Source organism: Amblyomma americanum, chromosome 2, assembly GCF_052857255.1.
Source record: "Amblyomma americanum isolate KBUSLIRL-KWMA chromosome 2, ASM5285725v1, whole genome shotgun sequence".
In the NCBI taxonomy this organism is placed as follows: Eukaryota; Metazoa; Arthropoda; class Arachnida; order Ixodida; family Ixodidae; genus Amblyomma; species Amblyomma americanum.
In genome coordinates, this window is record NC_135498.1 from 95544155 (window position 1) to 95563613 (window position 19459).

Genomic DNA, 19459 nt, shown 5'->3' on the forward strand with positions numbered 1-19459 from the left:
ATTCTTATTTCACTCCCGTGATCCGGATTTGAAGTCACTACCTGCCCTAAGTAGATGTGTTTCCTTACCATTTTCAGCACCTCGCTACCAGTTGTACACTTCTGTTTCCTTCCGGGACTGTTGAAGAATACTTTGGTTTTCTGCATAATTTTTAGACCAATCATGGTGTTCTGCCTGTCTAAATTACATCACGCTTCGCAATTCATCTCCTCAATGACTCAGCAAGGCAACGTCACCAGCGGATCACAGGTTACTGGTGTCCTCTATTAACTCTAATCCCCAACTGTTCTCAGTCCAGGTCTGAATACCTCCAGTAAAAAGGCGGTGAATAGCATTTGCGAGACCGTGTGCCTTTGATATTGTCTGACACCCTTCCCGATTGCAATTTTATCACTTTAAGGAGGAGTAATAATTTGCAGTCCACTGTGCCCTTGTGTGACACCCTTCCTGATTGCAGTTTGATCATTTACTTTATGGAGGACTAATAATTTGTAGTCTAAAAAAAGATATATAATGTAAAAACGAAATTAGCTGCATTTTTGACTGCGCCGCGAGGAGTTCCTCCTGAGGAGTTTTTCTCTTTGATCTCATTTTCCCAAGCAGTCGCTAGGGTATGTAGGTGCAATACAAACCTTCTTTGTTCTCAATTCATTGAAATAAGATATTTGCAGCTGTCCTGGTAAATGGTAGCAATCATGGCACATGGTAGCAATCATGGTGTCATGGTAGCAATCACTCGTCATTCATCTTTGTAGTCAACGTGCGATGGCTTGTCAACCGGCCTCATTAAGTGAGTACTTAACAAAAAGGAATTGTGAGCAGGCGTCTGTTCTTGGAGAGCGAAAGCCCTATTCCTGGCGTATGCAGACCCAGAGAACAGCTGGTTCCGTCAATTTCACCTTCAAGCTCAGGAAAGCTAGGCGAGGCCCCCGCTCAGGGCGACCGGCGCACGCGCGAAGGAGCAAGAAATATGTGTGGCCAATGGCGCGCCTTTCACGTCTGCCGGAGCGAACAGCGCCTCTCGATACTATCGATGGCGCGAACAGCAGCGAGTTCGGCGAGAGATACAGCGAGAGTCTATAGCTACGAAGAAAAAAGCAAAATCTCTGCAGACGAATGGTCTCATCCTTTGACAAACAAAGCAAAACCGAGCAATCGCTCGACAAACTTGGTTCAACCGCGTTCAATCACTGCTAATTTTTTTTTTAAGTTACGAAATTCAGTGTGTCTTGATTTACAAGAGGTAGCAAATGAATGATCAAACCCGGTCTGGTATGCAAAAAAAAAAGAACTACAAAGGGGCAGATATAGAGAGTAAATCATGTAGAATGTAGCCTAATTTGGTGCCAACGATACAGCAGCGCCGATACAGCAGCGATAGAGCAGCGCTTGGAAGGTAGGATAGGAAGAAGGGCTGTGCTTGATATAGCAGTCGGCAGAGCGGCCTGCTTAGCGCTGCATGCCTCAGTTTCGGATTCTCAGCCGTGAGCGCAGACACATGGTCATGAGGAATTGAGCTAAATACGTTAATCAACGGCTTAATCCGCTGAAAACTGAAGTTGGAGCTTCAGTAAACATCGAGTCTGTGTAACCAAAAAGGCACTTCGTAAACGCGTGATGAGACGAAATAACCGCGCATGTGGAGCATCCAATCAGTTCTTTAGCAGCCTTGTCTGACAAAGTGTGCTGTACAGTGACGCCCAAACCGGCGCGCATATTAGTGATGGTATGCTGGTGAGAAGTAGCTGATGGAGGTTGGTCTGAACAGTACTGCTACCACTCATCGCCTAGATGGATTTGTCAGTGTGCGCCAAAGAAGCAGGACTACTGCTGCCAGCAAAATGCTGTTAATTGTGTAGGCATGGCAGCAGGGGCGGATAATAGTCTGGCGGGGAGAATTCACGTCATTGATCCAGCTTGACTGCAAACTCCACGCGACGACTTCCTGAGCCGAAGAGAGAGCTCTCCCTCGCGCCCGCAGCAATAACAACACCAACGCCAGCTAGCAAAAATAAATACGCTAAGGAATCGATGTCATCCGACTCATCAGCAAGGTTGCGAGCTAATGTTCGCCGAAGCTAGGTGGTGGTGTAAACTTTATTACATCCAGGGGAGTTTAGGACGCACAGATCCTTGGGCCCCCGCACGGCCCCACTGCACTCAAACGTTCATGTGCCGGAGGCTCATGACGCTGGCAGCCCGGCCTGTGGCGATGGCTTGTTTGGCCGGGTCCTCGGAGCGCAGTAGGGTCTCCCAAGCCTCCCAAGTGGTAAGGTGTTCCAGGCCCCGCGGGGGAGGATCCCGAAGCTAGGCGCTCGTGATGTCACGGTGCAGGCGCGCTCCCTAGCTAAGGTACAGTGCTTATGGTAACTAAAGAGGACGCATCGCGGGGAAGAAAACGCTAGGGGACGGAGTAAGAGCCGTAACTGGCCACAGATTCTATTTTAAAAAAAATATCTCAAAATGAATGTGTTCCGGCCTGTGGCTTGCCACCAGTTACCGGTCGCCCTTTTCGCATTCAGCTAAAGGTAGTCAATAGTAAAATCCCCGACAGTTAAACATCGCACATATTTTGAATTTTTTTTTCAACTATTGCTCACACCCGCTCTAACGGTCGCGACCGAGTAGCGATGCGCTCATAAGGCACCTATCCTGGAAGCAACGAGTTCGTACAGTATAGGTGGGTAGTCTTGGCATTCGAATACTAGGTGTTTTAACTGCTATGCATTAGGTTGCAAGCACAAGTCCACATTAGCGGCGTCGTAGCTCTTTATTGAAAACCCTAAAGGTGGTCTTCGTCAGAGGGATGGATTCCGTTATATTGCAGTCGTCGAACTGCACATCGTATGCGCCTACGCAGATGTCCGGGTTGGCCTTGAGGAGAGTCTTGACCTGTATTAAATAGGTGTAATAAGATTTCGTATTAGAAACCACTCTAGTCCCTCACTTTGCGCTCTTGTTGTTCACCATGTGTTAAAATACAAAGGAGAAAACCTATCAAATTTGAACGAAGCACGAGACGTTTAACGTGGCTGTTTCGAAGTTGAAACGCCATAGGCACAACGGTAAGGAATGTGCAAAAAAAAATAGCAAATTGCGGGATTTTATGCCCCTAAACGGCGTATGGGTCATGAGGGACGCCGTAGTGGAGTGCGCCTAATTTAGGCCACCTGAGGGTCATTAACGTGAGCTGACATTGCAAAGCACACAGGCACGCTTTTGCGTTTCGCCTCCAATGAAAATCGGCCGCAGCGGCCGAGTTTGAAGCCTTGTCCTCTGGCTCAGTATCTGAGCGCCCAAACCACAGCCACAGTGGTGGGTGTTAACAAATATGTAAAGACGACCTATTATATCTATAGCTTAATAAGTGCTGGCATCTCATAACAGTGGTTCGCTGCTAAGGAAAAATACTCGTTTCTGCCACCTGTCTTCAACTGCGCCTATGATCATCGTTTTGATATAAGCCGTTTTGAAATTCTTTTGTTGCCTATATCGCGCGACTGGGTAGTACAAAACAGAAAAGGAGGGGGATGGGTTTATAATAATAATAATAATAATAATAATAATAATAATAATAATAATAATAATAATAATAATAATAATAATAATAATAATAATAATAATAATAATAATAATAATAATAATAATAATCAATCAATCAATCAATCTTTATTTTTCGGTGCCCAGGAACAACCCAAAGGTCTTGGTGCTGGTACACCATTCACACGCACAAAATGTAAATTTATTTCACTACAAAGGAAGACACTCAGGGGAGGTAATGCAGCAGTCAGGGCGATAGAAAGACATATAAACTAGGCGTGACAGCAAGCATGAAGCAAAAAAGCGAAAACAAGAAAACAGCGATAACAGCGGTAAATGAAAACAGCTAGAACAGGCAACAGACATATAAATAACTAATGAAACAATAAACAAAGAGAATGAACGACCGATAACAGCCAAGTACAGCATATAGCAAAATACAAACAAGAATAAAGCCAATACTAATATGAACGAATATGAAACCTCTGAAATACAAACTAGAAATACAATCATACACAATAAGAAACGTAATTAGTGAACGCGTTACAGTCAATCAGGCGTGAGTATACAGTATTAAAGAAATAATATTAATGAAAACAAGTACACGTGATGAACAATTAAGGAGAGAAAAAACAATATAATACCGGTGCAAACGCACAAGTGTAGTAAAGACAAAATGCATGAAAGGGGAAGTTATGTATGAGAAAAAGAGTGCTCAAAGGGGAACGTCACGGACATCCAATATAAAGGAAGGGAGAGAATTTTCGAATATATCTAGGTGAGGACAAAGAGAATTAAACAAATAATAATAATAATAATAATAATAATAATAATAATAATAATAATAATAATAATAATAATTCGTTTTTGGGGAAAGGAAATGGCGCAGTATCTGTCTCATACATCGTTTTACACCTGAGCCACGCCGTAAGGAAAGGAATAAAAGAGGGAGTGAAAGAAAGAAGAAAGAGGTGCCGTAGTGGAGGGCTCCGGAAAAATTTCGACCACCTGGGGATCTTTAACGTCGGTAGACGCCAATCACGCTAGCATAAAGTCAGCGAAAGAGAGGGCGTTCACCGATTCTGAGAGCCAGCGTGTTTACATAGCCTGCCTCTTCAAAATACAGCCATTTACTTATTTATTTAATGTTAAGGGCACACTGCAACATGCTCTTAAACTACAATACTTCAATCCGCATTTCGCTCCCAACAAAAAGAAGCTGTCGTGGCCGGGCTGGTGCCCGCCAACCTCCTGCAGCACCAGAATGCAGTAGCTAATCAGTCATCCGGTCCGACAACACTATACTTGAGAGTACGCTTTCCAAATATTAGTGATTATCCGGGCGGAGGATATTTTTCTTTTCAGTCAAGCCGCAAAGTAGAAGTAAAATAAAGGAGTAATTACTCACTGGCATCCACTGAAGTGCAGCCATACGACTACAAAAGAAAGCTATACAGCCTCCACAGAAACTACGTGTTTAAAGAAATTCGCCCTTGTCTGGGGTTCGAACCCGAGACCACAGGTTGACCGGGGCAGTCGCTCTACCTACTGAATTAAGCGGGACGGCTGCCATATGGTAGGGCGAGAGCAAATTGATTAGTTACTTCAAGTGATAACTGTGTTGGTCCAATGTTTTAATGGGAAACCCTCAAGGTGAAGTAGATTTGTAGTAAAGGAGCAATTGCTCATTACCGTTCCACTCAAGTACTAAGAAACTGCTTTTTTATTTTAAATCTACTCCGCCTTAACATTGGACCAAAAGTCACGGGATCTATTTTCGCGTGGAGTCGACGCCCAAAGCTGGTGCATCGAGCGTAACGACCAGAACCGTTTCTTCTCTGCGATTGACTTGCGCTCGCTCATGAAAGCATGGAAAACGATCATTGCGAAAGCATTGCCGCGCATTTTTCATGCCATGTATAAAGATGACGCGATGCATTGCAGTTTTAGAGCGAAAGCTCTACTATTCGCACTACAACTCCCAAGGTCAAGTTTGGTGCACATTTGACCTTGAGCTGGCGGAGCGGAGGTGTGGCAAATGTCATACCACGTGTCTCGGTGTGGAAAGGCGCCGCAGCTGCGCTCGCTCGGAGCCTCGCCGCTACTGTAACACGTGACTAGCGCGTGTATAACAGCTGCTTCCCTGGCGCTCAGCCGCTCACTCTCGCCATGGATGAAGGGCGCGCCGGACTGACTCCGGCGCCAGACCATGCGTAATTATGCTTAACAGAGCTTTCGCTCGTATCACTAGGTTTAACAAGCGCTAAACCTCTCCTATAGTTTTAGCTTCCAATGCGAGTGATTTGGCAGAAAATGCACCGAAAAAATACGAAGCTGGATGTTGGTGCAGGGAACAATCTTGGTCGAAAACACGGTGTGCGCGCCATTCTTCGGCGGGCGCTCGAAGCGAGCGGACGTGTTTCTTACCTCTCCGCTCCTTTGGACGCTGGGACTAGGCCTTCGCGGCGCTGCAGGGCCTCCCCATGGAGGCCGCAGGCACCGAGAACGAGCGACAGCCTGCGTTCGGCGGTGACGATGAGCAACGCAGGGCAGGCCGCTCACTCTCACGCTCATGCTCACGCTCACGGAGATGAGCGACGCCCAGGGCAAGATCATCTAGAACCATTCGGCGAATGCAGGCCGAGATCGCTGATCTGCGGGACACGGTGAGGTGCCTGACGGCGGCGCTCATCACCACCTCGGCGAAGCTCGAGTCCGTCATCGGGGCCTTGGACGTGTCGCCGACGGACCCACGCGTTCTAGCCCTGAGAGATGCCATGGCGCTTGCTCACCAGACGCAGGACTCCATGGCGGCTCCTGCCCGCCATTGCTGGCCACCGCTGCACTTCCCGCCGCCATGGCTACTCCTGGGGAACCGGCTCTGATGCCCTCTCCCCCTGATGCTGCTGCTGCGGGCTCACCATAGACACCTGCAGCCGAGGAGAACACGTGCACCCCAATGGACGAGTCTGTTCTCAGGAAACAGTGGCGCTCAACGGGATTCGAGGAGGAGGTGGACGAGGAGACCAACAGGGACATCGCGGTGGCCAAGCAGGAAGCATGAGCCCCCCCCCCCCCCCCTCCACCGTCATTGTTCCCTCTTCCTTGACACTCGAGGGAGGAGGGCCCAATGTTAGTAGACTGACTCTTTCGCAGCAACCCCATGGAGCCCTCCTCCTCAGCCTGCTGCTGCTGCTGCTGCTGCTGCTGCTGCTGCGGTTGCTGCTGCTGGGGCGACGGCGTCCGGAGGAAAATCGGGCGCGACCTCGCCAAATACCATCTCACGAGACCAGGCGGTTGCTAGAGCGTCGTCTGCTCGCAGCGAGCGCGACCAAATCTGCGGCGCGCCGCAGTAATACGCCGCAGACAGCGGCGAAGCTGATGCTGGGGCCAGCCTGGTCCCGTGGCCCAGCATCACTACCAAGGCGCAGCGGCGTCACAGAGCTGCCCTGGAGCGCGCCGTGGCTGCCGTGGAGGTCCCGTCCAGCCTGGTGGGAACAGTGCTGTTTCGGCTGGCGAACCGAGGCACCGCCTTCACCAGGGAACAGGGCTGGGAGCTGGCCTAGGAGATCGGGCCCCGTCCGGGCTTCCTCGCCGTCCGGGTAAACACGCGGCGGAATGTGGTGGCAGTGGACGCGGGGAGCAGCGATGCTCTCCAGGCCCTGCTAGCCACTGCTAGCCACAGCCATCATCCGCGGCATGCCGGTCTGCGCCAAGGAGCCCCTCCTCGGAACCAAAGCTCCGGCCTGGTCTTCGGTGTGGACGGGCGCAGGACGGCGGAGGCGCTGCTAGCAGCGGCGGAGTCAACGGTGCCGATAATCTCGGCGTTGCTGTCGGGCAGCACACTCGCTCTCCGTTTAGCGGCGCCGACACCCCCGGCGTTCATCACCATATTGAAACGCAGGCTCGCCGTCTGCCCCTGACGTCCCCGGCCGCTCCAGTGTGCCAAGTGCGCCAGACTAGGGCATGCCATTGAGGTGTGTCGAGCTCCTGCCCGATGCAAGCGCTGCGGCGGGCCGCACGAGCCTGGTACTTGCGCTAGCAATCCCCGCTGCATTAACTGTGGAGGGGGGGGGGCAGCACGCTGCCATTGACCCCGCGTGCCCCACTGGCAGCGAGAGCGCCACGTGGAAACTTTAATGGCCACATCCATGGCACCGATGTCCAGGCGGGTTGTCCGAGCCGTCGTCCAGGCTGAAACAGCGGCCCCAGCCCAGCAACATCAGCAGGCGCCGCGCGCGCTTTCTTATGCGCAAGTCGTCAGGGGAACACCCCAGCAGCAGCAGCAACCGAAGCGACGGCCGCGCCGGCAGCGGCAGCGGCGATCCGGTTGCTCGGCGTCCCGTGCAACGTGGCCTGAGCCTGCGGCCGCTTCTCATGGCCAGCCCCCTGACGCTCGGGAAGCGGAGATCGCGCGCCTAAAGCAGGCGCTGCGTGCCCTCGGCGCACTTTTCCCGCAGCTAGGGCACCGATGGACACCGGGCCTGCTTAGAAGCAGCAGGTGCCCCCGCATAGATAAGCCAGCATGATGGCTAGCCGCCGGACTCCCTCCCGCATGCCATCCATCCTGCAGTGGAACGTGCGCTCACTTGCGGCGCGGTACTCCGAAATGCGAGTTCGCATCGCAGAGGATTCCCCGGAAATTATCGCTCTGCAGGAGACGTACGTGCGTACGTTCACATGACGTGGAGCCCCAGATGCGGCTATCTGGCTACATTGGCTACCACTCAGCCACCACGTGCGAGGAACCCACCTGTGCCGCAGTGCCCTGTTGTGACACATCTCATCACGCCGGGAAATCATGGTGCGCGATATAAGTGCGGCAGGACGTCCAGTACACCTTTGTCGGCTCGGCGGCGGCGACATCTGACGCCAAGGAGTGCGTGGTGGTGATAGTGCGCGTCGGTGGTGTCGACACGTCGGTGGCAAGTGCTTATGTGCGTCCAGCTGTCGCGTGGAACGCGCTGTGTTTTCGTGCAGTCTTCGTGCTGTGCCCCGCGCCAAATCACCTGAGGTGATTTTAACGCCGTGGTGATTTTTTTAGTGCGTGCGACTCCGCGCGTGGGGACGACCTGCACGACGCAGCAACGCAGCTGGGTCTCACCCCCTTGAACACCTGCGAGCCGACCTTTCGACGACGCGGAACCCCCAGCTCCTGCATCGACGTTGCCTTCGCATCCACAGGCATCGAGGCGACATGGCGCCGATCACCATCTCTATGGGGCTCAGATTATTACTCCATCCTAATCGAACCCACTGCGTTGGAGGCGCGCCCCAAAAGTGCCTACTCCAGTACCAACCGGAGTGCGTTCAGTCGGGCGGTCGACGAGGCGGCGGCCACTGGCGCAGATTTCTTTTCAAGTCTAGTCCGAAGCGCCTTCGCAACCACCCGGAGAGCAGAGGTGAGGGCGGGCAGCCCCTGACAACAAACTGCTCGAACTGCGCCAGAAGAGAGATCGCGCAGAGCGAAGGGCGCGACGGAGCGACAGAGCCGCCGACTGGACAATTTACAACCACCTGGACGGGGCAGCGCGCCGCGACGCCAACAATTTATACCGCCGGCAGTGGGCTTCACTATGCCAAAGGATGGAGGAAGACGTCAGCTCGTAGAGGCGGTTTCACATCCTGAAGCTCATCACCGAACCACAGGCAAACCGACAACCACTGGCCGCCCTCGCAATCTCCAACGGGCTTAGCTTTGAAGAGCTGGCAGAGCGGTTGGCCGACCGGTTCGCGCCGCCCAGCCTCGCATACGCAGCTAACATACCTGCTCCTGAGAGCCCCAGAAGTGACGCCAGTCCCTCTCCCGTCGCCTCGGAAGGTCCATGTGATGCGCATTTCACCGCGGAGGAACTGAACAATGTGCTGCAGCGCTGCCGCCGCCGCTCGGCACCCGGACTGGACGGGGTGACATATCAGATGCTGCGAAACCTGGATGCGGAGCAACGACAGATCCTCCTGCAGCAGATCAACCTAGTGCGGGAACGTGAAGAGCTACAGGAGGATTGGCGAACCACGGTCGTCTGTCTCATCCGAAAGCCAGGGCGCCCACCTACGGAGCTGAGCGGATACCGGCCAGTGACATTAACATCGGCGGCATGCAGGTAAGCTCATGGAGCATATGGCATTGCAGCGTCTGAACGAGCGGGCTGCGGAGGCTGATTTGTTTGACGAGCGGCAGACGGGTTTCCATAGGATGCGGTGCACGGCTGATTCTATATCGGACGTTGTTACAGCGCTAGAGCACGCCAGGGCGGCAGGCCAGGTTGCGCTGCTGCTACTATACTGGACGTCTCGGGCGCTTTTGACAACATTCACCGCGCACCAATTCCCGCGGTGCTTGAGGGGGCCGGTGTGAGCGGGTGCCTTTTGCGATACGTTCACGGCTTCCTGAGCGGGCGCACCATGCACGTACGAGTAGGGGGTAAGCTCTCCGAGCCTCGTTCGGTGGACTTGCGCGTGCCGCAGGGCTCTTTCTTATCACCATTTCTGTGTAATGTGGCCATGTCGGTGGTGCCGGCCTCCCTCCCCATGTGTACATGTCCATACATGCAGAGGAACGACATAGCTCTGTGGTGCTGGGGACCACCGGGCGAGGCGCTCCGCGTGCGGGGGTGCCTTCAGGGAGCTCTGACCGCAATCGACTCCAGCTTGCACGGCCTTGGTCTGTCGCTGAGCGCGGACAAATCGGTGGCCAGGGCCTGCGTTTCGCGCTAGCGCGCACACCTTGCTCCACTGTCACTGGACGGGACTCTGATTCTTTGGCGTAAATCGGTGCTGTACCTTGGCCTGGACATCGACTGGCGCCTTTCCTTCCGCCCCGCGGCGACGAAGGCCTGTCTGCAGATGAAGAGGAACACCGCCGCCGTGCACAAGCACACCGCTCGAGGCCAGGGCATCTCCCAGCAAGCCGCGCTGCGGCTATACAATGCCGTAGCTTTGGGGGCGGTGCTGTATGCGCTGCCGCTCGTCACGATGCGCAAGCCGTGCTGGAAGAAGCTCGAGCTCCAGCACCGCAGTCCCTGGCGTGTGCCTATTCCTGCCCAAAAACTCGCAGTGCGCCGCAGCGTTGCCCGAGGCAGGAGCGTGGCCACTTGATCTCAAAGCAGCGCTCAGGGCACTGAATCACATCGACTGGCTTCACCGCGCACCGGACGGCGGTTCGCTGCTTCAGCGTCTGCGCTCGCACCCGCGCTCACGAATTGGCGCGGCGCTGCTCGAGAATGAGCAATACAATTAACTCAAGGGCCACCCATTACGGCTCCTGCGCGCCCTGTCCTGCTGCCTCGGAGGTACAGCGAGAGGTCGTCGGCATTGCGGGAAAGCGGAGCACGCCCCTCGGTGCGGCAGCTTGCCAGAGCAGTCATACACGAGGAGCTCGAGGACCATCTCCTCGTGTACACCGACGGCTCAGTGGCCCGCGACAGCTGCTCCCTTGCTGCGGCGGCCACCATCCCCGCCCTGCGACTGCACAGCCAGCAACACGCATCCTTCCTGAGCTCTTCCACCACGGCGGAATTGATGGGGATCCGGCTCGGGCTGGACCTGCTGCTCACCCTCGGCCCTCCGCCGCCCAGGAGTGCTCTGCTGTGCGACTCCCGCGCCGCCCTCAGCCGCCTGCAATCTAACGGCAGCGGTACCCCGCTAGTGCGGGAAATTCGCTCGCGCATCGAGCGCCTCGCGCAGAGAGGTTGTGCCGTGCGTGCACAATGGGTGCCCGGTCACTGCGGCATCGCCGGCAACGAAGAAGCTGACGACCTCGCGACCGCTGCACACCAACTACCTGCCAGCGATCTGCCCTTTGCGCTGGAGGACGTGCGTGCGGCCATTCACGACCATCTCCGAAAGCAGCACCCCGACCCAGGCATCGCGGGAGGTGAGCGCATCGACAGTGTCACCGGCTGTCGCGCACTCACACAGTCGCAACGTGTAATTATCCTCCGCGCGCGCATTGGCTGCGTGTGGCCCGGGGAACGACGGGAGCGTCACGGAATCGCGACTAGTGAGGTGTGTGACGGATGCGGTGCAGTGGAAACACTAGAACACCTGTTGCTTCACTGTGCCGCGTTCGCCGATGCTCGTCGCGATATGCTTGCAGCTTATAGGGCTCTCGGCATACTATACCAGACTCCCTAAAGACGCTATTGTGGCCGCAGGGCGCTGCGCGCACCCGTGAGCGAACCTTGGTGAGCCTCTGTGCATTCATCGCACGGACGGGCTTGACGTCCCGTCTGTTCTCCGCCAGGTATTTACACGCAGTGACCGATCGCTTCGCGATTTATACACTGGACGATTAACAACTGGACGCCCCACTCTCGTTATAGTCAACATAGGGCTCTGCGTGGGTGTTTTAATTGCTCCATCATGAACTAATCACGCGAACAACCTGGACACATTTCTTATTGTGTAAATAGTTTGTGTATATTACCTATCCTGTCTTCCTGTCCCCTCACCTCTTTCTTTTCATTTCTCCATTCTGCCTGCTATCTTTTATTTTCGCTACCGCAGATCAGATGCTTCAGTATCGATGGGAGATGCCGGGGTTAGCAAAAATATTTTCCTTCCTTTTTATTATTATTTTAATGAAACCACTTACTACTACTGCGTTTCAAGTATTTATTTAGCGAACAAAAATTTTTCCAATGCCACATTGTAATTAATTGTGTCAGCAAAAATGTCACTAGCGATAACGAACTATAGCTGTACAACTATATACTGTATACATCGCACAACCACCAGATTTACTTCAAAGTTCTGTTTGTCAGTGTAACATATGTCACTTTTATTTTTAGCTCTGGACGCCAGTCACTTCAGCAGCACCACAAGACCATTGTGGTTGCCGAACAAATTATGATAAGGCGATTTAAGAAGAGCTTTGAGTTGTCGTCCAACGGCGGTCACTTGTTACAAACTATACGCGTTGGCCAAACATGACATGCGTGGTTTTCTGCCAGTCACACAATGCGCTTTGCTCACAGGGTGTACGAACCTTCTTCGCCAGGGTCTCTGGCTTGTCGATGCTGAGCATGTCGTTGCCCTTCCGATAGTACGACATGGAGGGCTTGTCGTAGATCAAGCCAGCCAACTGGCACACCTGGGTAAGAGAGCCTACCTGTCATGCGTGTAATAAGCGCACTCTTAATATATTTAGCTTTTGCGATAATGAAGCCATTACCGGTTGTGCCTAACCTCATAAGGCTCCTAAATATTCGTGGGCGCAAACTAAAGGTAGTGTGATGCCGCCAGTAGATCGTATCTGACGATGGCAGCCATTCAGAAAGCACCTTGTTGCAGCCAGTCCTTTCAGAATTAATGGCACTGAGAGAACTGATGAATGGAAAATGTTCTCTGAACCACCTGCCTCAACAGGCATATTGATGGAAGCCAGAAGGTGACGAAACAAACGAAAGCATTAGTGATAACTTCTTATTTTTTCGGTATCAGCTTACATAGGAGACAAGATAACCATGATCTCTGCATGTCACGTCCGCTGCTCTAACAACTGAGCTACAGTGGCAGTTGTCTCCGTGCCACAAAATAGAGCGTATTTATTTTATGAAGGAGATAAGGGTAAGGAGATGAGAGGCTCGAGCTCGCACCCCTTGTAATCACAGTCTAATGATTTTTAATTTCACCATGCGTTTCCTTAGCACACGCTGTCCATGGTGCATGCATTACTAGATGACTGGAAGCACATTTGTTAGAGCATTTACTCGTATAACGAACGCACTGTTTTTTCGAAACGATATAACGAAAATTTTGAGGGGTGGGTTCCTTACGCGGGGAGAAACACGCCGAGAAATATTGAGGCGGGAAAGATGATGCAAAAAGCTAGTTTGTATAAAGAACAATTAATCTGGTACGACCAGCCGTCTAAAGAAAACAAAACCAACTTTCAGCAACCTTTCTGCGCTCGAGAGCGCAGTCAATATTTCTCTTATACCTCGTATAACTCGCGTAGCCCTCCATAATGCTGTTCGAAGAAAGCGCAAGTACAGTTCAAGCCAGCACAACTGCACAACTAAAAGCGTTCGGCGCGAAGCCCAACCGCAACAAGTTGCTACAACCCTTAATACGGCAGGTCGAACAGAGCCTTTGCAACTAGGTTTCCGTTGGTTCTCGTATTTCTCGCGGACAATATTATTGGCGGCTTGTCCCGTATAGAGGATGCGGCTTACTATGTTTCACCGTTGAGAGAAAGAGATGTATATTTTTACAGGTGCTATTTACAAAGGCTATTTATACTTGCGGGTCGAACCGATCTTGGTGCGTCGAGGCGATGATGTCACGGACTTGTTCATCAATTATCTAACGTTCGGAAAGCGCAAAGCGGTATGGCTTCTGACGAATCGGTTGGAAAATGAAAATTGTTTTTTGGGGAAAGGAAATGGCGCAGTATTTGTCCCACATATCGGTGGCCTGAACCGCGCCGTAAGGGAAGGGATAAAGGAGGGACTGAGAGAAGAAAGCAAGAGGTGCCGTAGTGGAGGGCTTCAGAATAATTTCAATCGCTTGTGAATAATAATAATTGGTTTTTTGGGGAAAGGAAATGGCGCAGTATCTGTCTCATATATCGGACACCTGAACGGCGCCGTAAGGGAAGGGATAAAGGAGGGAGTGAAAGAAGAAAGGAAGAAAGAGGTGCCGTAGTGGAGGACTCCAGAATAATTTCGACCACCTGGGGATCTTTAACGTGCAATGACATCGCACAGCACACGGCCGCCTTAGCGTTCTGCCTTCATAAAAACGCAGCCGCCGCGGTCGGGTTTGAACTCGGGAACTCCGGATCAGTAGTCGAGTGCCCTAACCACTGAGCCACCGCGGCGGGTACAATCGGTTGTGCAGATGCAGTATTTATGATGTGATGGGAAAGAAAATTAACTTGGTTTTTGAGGAGAGGAAATGACGCAGTAACTGTCTCACTTATCTCGGCGGACACCTTAACCGTGCCGCAAGGCAAAAGATAGAGGGAATGAAAGAAGAAAGGAAGAAAGAGATGCCGCATTGGAGCTCTCCGGAACAATTTCGACCACCTGGGGATCTTTAACTAGCACTGAAATCACGGGCGCCTTTTTGCGTTTCGCCTCCATGTAAACGCGGCCGCCGCTGGTGGGATTAAAACCCGGGAACTCCGGATCAGTAGCCGAGCACCTTAACCAGTGAGCCACCGCGGCGGGTAATGTGATGGGCACGGGAAGCTGGAATCGGAGGTGGCTGGTCGCGAGCGAAGTCAAACGCGTCCGCATGCTCCAAAAGAAAGGCCACCAATATAAGCGGTCGCTAGTGGGTAGGAATTTGTTGACTATGGCCAGGAATTGAGAGTCGGTCAGGTCTCGGCGTCTTGTTGGACGGGAAACGTTGTCAGTGAGCGCGGCAACTGGCATTTAAAGGCATTCTTCAAAGGCGGCGAGTTTTAAACCACGTGGCAATACTGCAAGTTCGGTGGAATGATTACCAGTCCAAAGACTGGCCTGGCCCAACTGGAGTGGGGCACCAGCACTCTTTTCTTTGCGCAGGTAAGAGAAGCAGGGTCGAACAACAGCGTCGAAGGCATCGGAAACTGTGCTCGAACTAATATGGCGGACATCGCTGGAGCGACGATGTATGCGGAGACAGAAAACGCTTGGGGATCCAGCGGCGAGTCTTCGATGAGAGCCGACCGAAGACAGGCACTTTGTCGTCGCTGCAGAAGTCGAGAGTGGCGCCGCAATGGTGCAAAGAGTCAGTATCTAGGATGATGTGTGCATAGAGCGAGGGAGCACCGTGAATTCAGTTCGGAACACGTGGCCAGTGATCACTACATTTACAAAACAAATACCAAGCGGAAACAATCATTCTCCCCCATTCCAAGGAATACCGCAGCGCTATCCCAACCGAACATTATTTTAAGACGGAGACGTTTCTTGAAAGCTAAACTCATCATGGACACTGTGCCACCAGAGTCCACTCAGGTCATGACACAAATACCATCAAAAACACTTCAAGTCGAGAGAGAGATACTTTAATGAAACAGGACAGGTCCGCCTGGCTGTTGGCCTGGCATGCTACTCCAGGTGAGGGTAAAAGAAGAGAAGACGATTAGCGAAGGGGAGGGTGAAAAAGAGAGGAAAAAGGAAAAAGAAAGAGCGAATGGTTAAATCGAGCATACTCAACACTCACGCACTCACACGATTGTCAAAGAGTGTTCACCAAACCCGTGCCTCTAAGGAAAACTATAATAATGCTTTTGTCTCGCGCGCACCCGAAGCCGTATCCCTCCAGGGTCATGCTCCAGGTGCACGGGGCCGTCCTGTAGGAGTCCTAAATCACTTAACAGTGCCTTGCGATGGCTGTTAACGATTTGGCAGCGGCAGGATGGTTCTTCAACATAATGATGGCCAGAGGTATTGGCAATATTGACGAAACTGCAATGGCACCTCCATCGGCCGCACCCGCTATAGTTTCCCGGTGGCGATGGTGAACGAGGTCGGGTAGAGGGCGAGCGGTGAGAGCGTTACGAGGGAGGGTGTAAGGCTTCGGTGAGATGCAGGGGTGTCGTTCCGTGGGGGTGTGTAGCGTAACTGGATCGGTGCCCAGAAGATGTAAAGATAAGCTCATGAACAAGCGTATTTAAACTCGGGCGAGGGTTCGGCCATTGGTGCTGGTAACGGGAAATCTGTCCCCGGCGATGGAAGAATCTGGGTATGTGACATCGGTAACAAACTGGTGGATCGCGATGACACTAGGAATAACACTCCTCGTAGCCAGTGTCGAAACGGCCATCGTACACCTGAAGCTGGTGGCGTTGCGGACGAGCTGGCACACTGGAATAGGGATGGGTGATCCGAGCAGCATAGTTGTAATCGATGCGAGGTTCACAGGTAGGGGCGTGACTGGACAAACTCTAAGGAGAGGCGCGCTGTGCCGGAGCTGCCTGCAGTTAGCAGCTCTCATACGGAACTTCACTGCAGCACCCAAGATCTTGATGCCGGGAGAGTTCGTCACGAACAATTTCACGAATGACGTCAGGAAGAGTCACAGGCTCATGGAAATCCAAGCTAGCTATAGCGGTGACGTTAAGCAGTCGGCCGAACTTCGGAGTATTTCAAATGTGCGGCAGTGCTTGGTGAGGTCCGTGGCAGAGTCCAAGTTGTTTTTGCTAATAAGAAAACTGTAGACGTCCTTTTGCGATGCCCTTTGAGAGTTGGCCAACGCGGTTTTCTTCGGACATCCGTGGATTAAACCACTATGCAGAACTTCAATATCTCCTCTATGTATGTAGTGGACGTTTCACAAGGCACTTGCATGCACTGTCTGGAGCAAAGATGGTTAAGCGCTTTTCCTTTTGCAACGGTATACCCTAAGCAGTTACAGATCTCTTCCACGAAGCGATCCCAACTTGTTAAGCAGGAGAATCAGTGCGTCGCCTGCGCCACGGTAAAGGTTTAAAATTTCCGTGAAGTTGTGGTAACTCATACATAGCTTGCACTGACGTCAGTGCAAGGAATCCTGGGATATTCTTACGCCGTGTTTATGGACCACCAGTTTCCGCAGCATGCATCGCGCATCTTTTAGTACGGCAGTGCGCGAGGCATTCGGGCTTTTCAAGCGCATACAGCGGTAGCCGCGGAAGGAAACTTCTTGCGTGTGCAAGCAAACTAAGAGGCGCTGGACATATCGACGGAGCTTGCGAGCGGCGCACATTAAACGTGCCAAACTTCGATCGCGAGAATCGCTAACGCCAAGTATGTGGCGCGCACTTCATAACAGGTAAATTCTCAATTTCGAACCCGACCGCGGCGGCTGCGTTTTTATGGAGGAAAAACGCTAAGGCGCCCGTGTGCTGTGCGATGTCAGTGCACGTTAAGGATCCCCAGGTGGTCGAAATTATTCCGGAGCCCTCCACTACGGCACCTCTTCTTTCTTCTTTCACTCCCTCCTTTATCCCTTCCCTTACGGCGCGGTTCAGATGTCCAACGATATATGAGAGATACTGTGCCATTTCCTTTCCCCCCAAACCAATTATTATTGTCGAGTATGGCATTACGGCGAAAAAAGGTAAGCGTCACCGATTAATCATATTGCCACACTGCTCACATTCTGCGAGCGCCGCCATGCGGCCGAGCGACATGACTGGGCTCGTGTGGGAGCGAGGGAGGCGACGATTCCGCTCGGACGTGCGCTGCTTTTATTCATGGCCATCCGATTAAAAGCCCGTTTTGTGTCGCCCTACGTTTGTCGGCGACATTTCGATGGAGCCGCTGGGTATCGTCCCATGAACGCTCACCCCGAGGGCAATTCTGACGCTCATCAGCGACGCTTGGAAACAACACCTGTCCACAAAGCGTACCGCTGTCTGCGAGGCCTGCTACCTGAGTGTCAGCCACTGACGAGGTCAGTGCGTACCATGACGTCCGCTACTGGCAGTCAGACCGGTCAGCCTTCCGGCACTGTCCCGCCGGCTGTAGTCCTCACACCTCACTCGCCACCATCCTTTCACGGCGATCGGTTTGAGGATGTCGAGGACTGGTTGTCCAGCTTTGACCGTGTGGCCACACTTTTAACCAGTGGGACGACGACCGAAAACTACGAAACGTGTAATTCGCGTTCCAATACTCGGCGAAGACATGGTTCGAGAACCATGAGGCATCCTTTACCAACAGGGAAGCATTCCGTCGTGAGTTGCTCGCTACCTTCAGCACAAACGCACGCAAAGTAAAACGGCGAAATCGCCATTCGCTCCAGGTCACAGCAGTCGGACGAAAGCGTCGCCATGTTTATCGAAGATATGGCACGTCTCTTCAATCGGGCTGACCCTGCCATGCCCGAGGCTACGAAGGTGCGCCACCTCATGCGTGGTGTGAAGGAACAGCTCTTCGCTGGCCTCATACGCGACCCTCCAAGAACCGTCGCTGACTTCGCCAAAGAAGCCATGGGCATGGAACGTTCCTTGCAGAAACGCAGTGCGCAGTACCGTCGTGAAGGAAGTGTTGCTGCCACCAACTATTGTGCGTCACTGCCAGTCGTCGGAGACGGGGCGCTTCGGGAACTTGTGCGGAGTGTGGTTCGCGAAGAACTGCGCAACCTCCGCTTAGATGCTCCCCCTGACGATGCCGTCCGGGACGGAATTCGGCGAACGGTCCAGCCACCACCGGCACCACAGCCGGAGCCGTACATCGTGAGATACAGCGAAGCCCTACGGACACCGCAGCCGGAGCCGTACATCATGAGCTCCTGCGGAGACCTGCGCCAGTGCCACATGCATTCCGCCCTGCTGCCGAACCAACGCAGGGGCACCTTCCCCCCGTCAAGCTGCGTGACCCGCGCCCTGTTCGAAAAGCGGACGTTTGGCGCACACCCAACAACCGGCCACTATGCTACCACTGCGGGGAGCCGGCCATGTCCTCCGCAACTGCCCATACCGGCGGATGGGATTAAGAGGATTTCCACCGAGCGCACCTCGACCGCGCTATGGTGAGAGACTGCGAGACATTGAACAGTACCTGGCCGATCATGTGCTGCCCTCAACGCCTCAACGACGTCAGTCTAGGTCACCGTCTCCCAGACCGGTTCCTTCACCCAGTCACGCATCATCCTCTGGCCAATTCAGAGGCACGTCTCCCCGCCGAGAAAACTGAAGACGGCGTCCTCCGGGGGTGCCCCGCCGCGGTGGCTCAGTGGTTAGGGCGCTCGACTACTGATCCGGAGTACCCGGGTTCCAACCCGACCGCGGCGGCTGCGTTTTTATGGAGGAAAAACGCCAAGGCGCCCGTGTGCTGTGCGATGTCAGTGCACGTTAAAGATCCCCAGGTGGTCGAAATTATTCCGGAGCCCTCCACTACGGCACCTCTTCCTTCCTTTCTTCTTTCACTCCCTCCTTTACCCTTCCCTTACGGCGCGGTTCAGGTGTCCAACGATATATGAGACAGATACTGCGCCA

At 53.0% G+C, this 19459-nt stretch overlaps 1 protein-coding gene across 1 annotated transcript in view; it reads right to left on the bottom strand.

The window, feature by feature from the left end:
- Window positions 1-2751: 2751 nt before the first annotated feature.
- Window positions 2752-19459, bottom strand: part of LOC144119911 (uncharacterized) — a 56742-nt gene continuing 40034 nt past the window's right edge. The window contains exons 11-12 of the mRNA XM_077652416.1: window positions 12530-12634; window positions 2752-2892 (exon numbers count right to left, since the gene is read on the bottom strand). Coding sequence (XP_077508542.1) covers window positions 2752-2892; window positions 12530-12634 — 246 coding nt within the window. The remainder of the gene's footprint in view (window positions 2893-12529; window positions 12635-19459) is intronic.